Here is an 8,074-nt window from a genome sequence, read left to right on the forward strand (position 1 = left end):
CTGCAGGGCGAGTTCGTGCATGACGACGTGTGGGCGATCCTGAACAACCCCGACGTGCGGTCTGACACCCCGCTCGGCTGGGGCATTTTCGCCAACGACTTCTGGGGCAAGGGCATGGCTGAGAACACCAGCCACAAGTCCTATCGGCCGCTCTGTGTCCTCACCTTCAAGTGAGTCCCTCGCCTCGCCCTTGCCGCCGCCCCCGGCCAGAAGTTGCGGTCCTGCCCTGGGGGCGTTTCTATTTCTTGTTGCCCCTTTTGCCCACGTCTCCCTCTTCTCCGGGCTGCCCACGCCTCTTCCCTCCCTGGTTCTCTGCCCAGTTTCCCTGCGCTCCTGGGGCAGTTCGGGAGGCGCGGGCTGGGGAGTTGGAATCGAGTTTCTCAAGTGTCTGAGCTCTTGGCCGGCTTTTCTCTCGGGGCAAAGCTGGGAGGGGTCTGGAGGTGCCGCCTCCGCACACCCCTGCGGGAGGGCGGCCGAGTGGAACTTGCGCAGGCCCAGCGTTCTTCCGAGGGGTGATGATGGAGGTTGCTTCCAAGTTGGGAATTTTTCTGAGGCTTTTGGACAGCTTTGCAAATGGGTAGTCTGTCAGCCCCTTGGGTTAGTGTTCCGAAGAGACGAGGCAGGAGCGGTTGTCAGGGGCGCATGGGTTTAGGGGAGGAGCGGGGGAGACATCAGAGGATTCCTCTCTGCGCAGCCCCTCGGCGGGTGCCCCTGGCTGCTCGCGGACCCTCGCCAGTCTGCCAGAACCCCTCGGCATCTAGACTGAAAAAGGTGCAAACCAAAGGAACGCAGAAGCGTGGAATCTTCTGGGGATCCTGGCGTCCCAGTCAACATAGTTTTTCTTTTATAACCTCGGAGTCATGATTCAGCATTTCGGGTGTGAATAAAAGTGTAAGGGAACCGGGGCTACGCCAGGTTTTTGTATGCTATTATATTTTCTTAAATTTAAAAGACTAACGGCGAAAAGGGAGAAGAGCTGTTTTGAGGGAAGTGCTATCTCACTCATTATGAGCTTGACTCGGCCTTTTATAATTTGGCTCAGAAGTTAAGCCTATTTTAATGTGCCGGACGAAACTGCTGAACTAATATTGGTTCTGTATCATCAGCGTTTTTAAACCTTTTTCCAAAAGGTGTAATAGGACCCTCTCTTTATGGTAATGATCATTCCAGATTGGGTAGGTGGTTTCAAAAGCCTGCCCTGGTTGGGAGGCCAGGATCTCTTGACAGGTGGCTCTGATGACTTAGAAAAGGGAACCGTAGCAATTGGCAACAATTCATGGGTTTTAAACTTAATTTTTCCACTGAAAGTTTAAGTAGCTTTAAGGAGGGTGAGGAAATTACACGTTTGAGTCTGAGAAGACTATTTTGTAAACATTTTCTCTCTTTCAAATTTGTCCTTGGTTTGAGCTGAAAGATAATCTTGGCTGGTGAATGAATTGCCCAGTATTTTGAATTTTCCAAATAATTCTTAAAATCTCCTTTGATGTACAAATATAAATGTTTAACTTCTAGATTGACCATTTCAATTTATTACAATGAGGGTTGTTAGTTAATGTGTGCAAGTGCACAGTGAGGCGTGTTGGATGTGACAGCCATGAAGACTATTCTGGTCTTTTGCTCTGAGGGTACTTATTTTTAAAAGATCTGGGTCAAAAATACCTCTGTTCATTTGGTAGAGGGTGGTGAAAGGTGTTTTCAGTTCTTGACTTTCTAAAATGTCCCTGTATTTCTGCAGGAAGCAAAGACAGGGTCAGAGGAGAAAAGGGTGGAGTAAGACAGGAAGGAGAAAATTAGCTAGGGTTTGGCTGAACAAGGAGGCCTGGTGGCACAGTGGTTAAGTGCTCGGCTACTAACTGAAAGAGTGGGCAGTTGAAACCCAACAGCCGGTTCACCACAGAAAGATGTGGCAGTCTGTTTTGGTAAAGATTTATGGCCTTGCAAACTTTATGGAACAGTTCTAATCAACTCCATAGCAGTGATTTGAGGGGAAAGTCTTCTCTTGTAGTAATCATTGATTCTAAAAAGCAGCTTGGTGCCTAAGATACATTACTCTTCTCATATTGTATCTTACTGTGTAGGTAAGATACACTGTTTTTATTTTTTCTTTTGAGGAGATTGAGTTGCAGATCTAGAAAGCAACACAACTACCTGCAAACAGGTGCCTCTTCAAAAAGAGAAAGTTATCTTTCTGTTTCAAATGAGTTGATTTAAATAAGACCAGTCTGACTCCCCGAATATAACAACAACAACAGGAAGCTTTCTATACAGACACCTGAGTTATAACTACATCTTCAAGTACCATAGCATAAAGCTGGGCCTGTTTAACAGAGAACACTGATGAAATTAGACCCATAGAAGTCTAAAGATTGTTAGAAGGAAAAATAGAAAATTACATTTATTAATTTACGAACCAAGCTTTAGCCTGTGTCTTTATGATTTTTTATTTAAGTATTTGGTGAAAATACAGTTAAAGGGGCTCTTTAAATATTTAAGGAGTCACGGCGGCACAGTGGTTAAAGTGCTTGGTTGTGAACTGAACGGTTGGCAGTTCAAACCCACCAACCATTCAGTAGGAGGAAAATATGGCAATCTGCTTCTATTAAGATTTATAGCCTTGGAAGCCCTCTGGGGGCAGTTCTACTCTGTCTTACAGGGTCATTATGAGTCAGAATCCACTTGACAACAGTAGATTTGGTTTTTGGTTTAGGATGTTTCCACTTTTTACAACAAAACACAGACTAGTTGGATCTAGTCAGATCTAACTCATAGCGACCCCTCCTTGGGTTTCCGAGGCGTATCTCTACGGAATTAGATTGCCCAGTCTTCTGAGGAGTGGCTGGTGGGTTTGAACTGCCAGCCTTATAGTTAGCAGTCAAGTGCCTTAGGCACTGCACCACCAGAGCTCCTTTCTATTTTTTAGCTATTACAAATAAAGCTGCTGTAAACACTCAAGTGCAGCTTTTTGTGTGAACATAAGTTTTTATTTCTGTGGGATAATTGTTCAGGTCGTATTGCTAGGTCATATGGTAGTTGTGGGAGCTCTGGTAGCGTAGTGCCTAAGGCACTTGACTGCTAAACAGAAGGCTGGTGGTTCAAACCCACCAGCTACTCCTCAGAAGAAAGGTTGGGCAATCTACTTCTGTAGTGATACTGCCTCAGAAACCCAAGGAGGGGTCACTATGAGTTGGGTCTGACTCAACAATACATAACAACAACAACAACAATGGTAATTGCATATTTAGATTTTTGGAGAAATGATCCAGTTTCTCTGTACTGTTGCCAGCATTTGGTATTGTCATCATTATTTTTTATTATAATCATTCTGAAGGGTACATTGTGATATCTCATTGTAGTTTTAGTTTGTATTTCTTGAACAGCTAATGATGTTGAACATCTTTTCATGTGCTTGTTTCATTTGCCCTCTATATATCATCTTTGGTGAAATGTTTCTTTGTGTCTTTGTCCATTTTCTAAATGATTTTCTTTACTGTTGAGTTTTGCAAGTATATTCTAGATAGAAGTCCTTTGTCACATATATGATTGGCAAATAGTTTCTCCTACTCTGTAGGTTGTCTTTACATCATTTTCACAGGGTTTTTGCAGTGCAAAAGTCAAACCATTTTTTAAAAATTGAAAGTAAATTTATTATCTTTGAGTCATTGAATAAGTGTCACATATACTGTAAATGAAGAATTCTCTTAAAAATAAATATAACTGACTAATATGTAATGCTGGTCAGTTGTGTAGAAAGAGACTACACACACACACACATACACACTCACTGCCATTGAGTCAATTTGACTCATAGTGACCCCTCCTTGGGTTTCCAAGGTGGTATCTCTATGGAAGTAGATTTTTCTCAAATAAGAAATGGGTTACAATTGAAATGAGGAAATGGATTATCAGTGCATCTAATTTTACTAGTTTTGAAACAGGGCAATGGATAATGAAGGCAGCTTGTCAGTTTAGTTGGACTTGATGGCAACAGTATATTTCTTAGAATTCCTTTCCCTGTATGTTTCTGGTGTAAGAATGGCAACAAGTGAGATTTCTGCAAGATTTGGAAGGTAGAACTGAAGCCGCACATTCTCACTCAGAAGGCTGGTATGGATTTTGTTGTGTTACAACTCATGCAGATTGTCACAGAAATGCTGGCTAACCTGCTGTTGGTATGCAGCAGTAGCAAGGCCCCCAGCTCCTCCAGCGCTCTCCAGGCTGCCTCCTTCAGCTTCTTGGAATCATATGCAGGTGTGTGTAGGTCTGTGGGGAAGTGCGCCAGCCTTTTGGCAAGACACTCGCATCATTAAAAAGCAGGAGCCTTAGAGGTAGTGAGAAACAGACATGTTCTTTTTGGTGGGTTCCAGCTTTCTTCAAGTTCATCTATCCTCCCTTCTGAATGCCTGCCTTGCTGGCTTTTGACTTCTTTCGAGATACTGAAGCAGCAGCATTGCCTAGACTGTTTAACCAGCTCTCACAGTTGGGAAAGGTCAAATCCCATAGGAGATCTCTTATTCTGCATTACTCCTGGTGGTTCTGCTTCTCTGGTCAAATTCTAACTGATACAAATGGTCATCATTTTGTGTGCCTTGAAAAGTGACTTTAGCATGCTAATGAATTATATTTCTAGTCAAACTTATATCCAGTCTTTTTATAAGACCATTTCCAAGGGCATGCAGGAATATTTTTGGACTACAGAAGAGCAGAATCTATGAAAATTTAGTCTGTGGCAGTAACCTTTTTTATTTTGCTTCTTTATCCTTCACTGGCCATTGCCTCTTTGTAGCTGTACAGTCAGGAGGGAAAGAGTTTTTTTGGTTTATACACACTGAATTGACACAGAAACAAAACACATGATGCCCTTTACTCTCCTTGAAAAATGACCCTGTGATTGATTTAAAGGGTAGTTACTATTATTATTTTTTTCTTCTCCCTTTCTCTCCTAGGAAGAAGCCCTTGCAGGGTTGTTAGCAGTGCCATTCCATATCAGTAAGTGGGTCTGTGGGAGAAAGGGCTGACAATCTGCTTCCATAAAGGTTAATCCAAGAAAACCCTATGGGGCAGTTCTTCTCTGTCACTTGGGGTTGCTATGAGTCAGAAACAACTCATGGCCCCTAACAACAGCAACAACAAAGCAAGGGAAAGCTACTTCAAAAAAGAAAAAAGCAATGACATTTGCATGTTAAAGATGCAGAAACTATGTCAAATTAAAGACTCAGTCAGTCATTCCTTAGATATTTTCAAAGCAGTTCTTACATGTGGCACTTCCCCAAACTGGAGGTAAGATCAGTGAACAAGACAGACGATGTCATTGCTTCATGGAGCTTCCATTTTTGGAGGGAAGGAGGAGTGGCTCTAAGACAAAATAAACACGTAGAGGAATAATCAGGTAGTCATGCATGGTATATTGAGAATGAAAGCTGGTGACATAATAGCAAGACTAGAGCACCAACCAAGACAGAGACTCTCTAGAGTCTGATATTTAAGCTGAGGTCTGTGTTTCCAGATCTTCTGCTCTTAGAAAAACAGATTTGATTCATTATAGTCCCAATTAAAAAGCTTAAACTCTTGATTCTCTTTCTGTGAAAGAGGCTACTAGATCATAGTATTCTACTAGTTGGGAGCTCTGGTGGTGCAGTGCCTAAGGCATTTGACTGCTAACCAGAAGGCTGGAAGTTCAAACCCACCAGCCACTCCTCAGAAGGAAGATTGGACAATCTACTTCCAGAGAGATGCCATCTCAGAAACCCAGGGAGGGGTCACTATGAGTCGAATTGAATGGATGGCAGTGAGTTTATTCTACTAGTTTGTTATCAAGTTTTATTTTATTGAACACCTATGATGATGATATAATCTGTAAGAGTGAAAATAGATGGTTTCAAATGTCAGAGTTAAAAAATAGAATATCTTAATATGTACAGCTGTAAGGATTGTAGCATTTAAGTATTTGAATCTCGAAAGGTTTTCTTTTTTTTGCACACCTCCTGGCAGCAGTTTCCATCTTTCAGTCACAAATGATATGCCAACCTTGAAAATAAGCATTAGCCTCTATGTACCAAACCTGAAAGAAATGGTGACGTGTGCCTTTTAGTACAGATGTAATACAAACTTGTTTATTCATTCAGTAATCTATTATTTTTGATTTGACCTCCATGGAAATTCATTTTCAGACAGTTGGGCTGACTGCCAAAAGGGCAGGGAGGCCATCTTCTGACCTCCTCTAACTGCACAAGAGGAAGACAGAATCACCATCAGTAGCCCAAGGCCTATTCCTGCTAGGCCAGATATGCTGCCTCCCTCCGGCCCTTTCACCACCCTGACACCAACTGTTCCTCCTGCAGCACTCACCACCTTTCTGCTGGGTTCGATAATTCACTGCAGTGGCCACACAGAACTCACAGATTATGGGGTTTATTAGGGAAGCACTAGGCTACAATTCAAGTTCAGGAAAAATGCTCAGTCCTTCTTAGCCCACTGTCTCTTAGCCAACACTTTTTCACAGTCTCTCTCCCAGTAGTGTGTGTCCCTTGGTGTCTCTCTCAGCAATGCATGTCTCTTGCATCTCTTTCCCAGCAGCGTGTGTCTCTTAAGAGCATGTTTCTCTCAGCAGCAGGTCCTTCTCAGCCAGCAGTCACACACACACACACACACACACACACACACACACACAGAGAGAGAGAGAAGGAGAGAGAGTTCTGCCTCTAGGAGGCCTCCTTTTGAGCCTGGCAGAGTGGTCAAACTAGCCAGTCATAACATCAGAATTCTAAGCACCTGAGAGAGAGTGAACTTCCCAGAACATTGCTTTATGCTGCTCCCAACAGAAATACCCCAGGTGGATAACTTTTACAATCCAGAACTACTCAGTTGCTCGTGGCAAATTCTACCATGGAGTTTACAAAGACTTATGGCTAGAAAAGCTACACTATGTAATTTACTACACTGCAGGTTGTTACAAGGCTGATAAGTTTGTTATTTTAAGTCTGTGATAGGAGAAAATGAAGATTGTCTAGAATGTTTGGCTAGATTGTCTATGGTACTGAGGTATTGAGGAAAGATCCTAGTGTATTTCTTAGTATACACTTTTTTTAATTCAGGGATTAGCTTTTTTTTTTTTTGTGTGTGTGTGTGTGTGTGGTTTAGTACCTAAAGCATTTGATTGCTAACCAGAAGGCTGGCAGTTCAAACCTACCATCCACTCCTTGGAAGGAAGGTTGGGCAATCTACTTCAGTAGTGATACCATCTTGGAAAACCAAGGCAGGGTCACTATGAGTCGGATCCAACTCGATGGCAGTGAGGTGTTTTGTTTTGTTTTTTTTCTTTTTTTTAGCTCTGTTTTTGCTTTTATTTTTTTAAACCAGTGTATTTTTCACACAAGAAAATTAAGGAGAGTTATCTATTTATTGAAAGCTTCAGGCTATGAGAGTGTAAGGAGGCAGAGGGTCAGCACATGGTTCCTTTTTATACAACCCTTCCCCCCTGACTGTTTCAGTGACCCTGGTGCTGCATCAGGTGCCCATGTGATTCTCCCTGGAAAATGCCACTCTTGGATTACTGTGAGCTCATTATGGCCCTTTATCTCTGGGCAGATTTATAAGGAGGCAGATTTGCATTTATAAGTCTGCGTTTGTATTTGTTAAATTCTGGTAGGGACTCAGGTAAGGGTGGTATGAGAGGTTTCCAACAGGGAGACAAACTTGTCTGTCAGTTTGTCCTACTGTGGTGACGTGTTGATGTGAGTTTTAAGGCTGAGCCTCTGGTGTTTCAAACCTAGCGGGATGGACATGGTGCACAGGTATCAGCTCAGTTTACACACTGAGACAGACTAGGAAGAAGGAAGAGGCCATCAAATTCTCAAAGAATTGGCCAGGGAAAACCTTATGAATAGCAAAAAAACACTGTTTGATACATTACCACACAACTTTATGAATAGTCTGATTAGGTTTGAAGGCTCTCAAAATAGTAGTGGGAAAGAACTGCATCATCTGAGTAAACCCAGCCTTACTCCTATGGATAAGGGAAAGTTTTTGAGACCTCCATTTGCTGATGTGGCACCACTCAAATTGAAGAGAAACAGCT

At 42.5% G+C, this 8,074-nt stretch overlaps 1 protein-coding gene across 1 annotated transcript in view; it reads left to right on the plus strand.

Moving 5' to 3' along the window:
• Positions 1-12: 12 nt before the first annotated feature.
• TMTC1 (transmembrane O-mannosyltransferase targeting cadherins 1) overlaps positions 13-8,074 on the plus strand; it is a 458,384-nt gene continuing 450,322 nt past the window's right edge. The window contains exon 1 of the mRNA XM_007943177.1: positions 13-170. Coding sequence (XP_007941368.1) covers positions 115-170 — 56 coding nt within the window. The 5' untranslated portion in view covers positions 13-114. The remainder of the gene's footprint in view (positions 171-8,074) is intronic.

This window comes from Orycteropus afer, unplaced genomic scaffold (genome assembly GCF_000298275.1).
Source record: "Orycteropus afer afer isolate SDZICR_OR568_19922 unplaced genomic scaffold, OryAfe1.0 scaffold00100, whole genome shotgun sequence".
Classification (NCBI taxonomy): Eukaryota; Metazoa; Chordata; class Mammalia; order Tubulidentata; family Orycteropodidae; genus Orycteropus; species Orycteropus afer.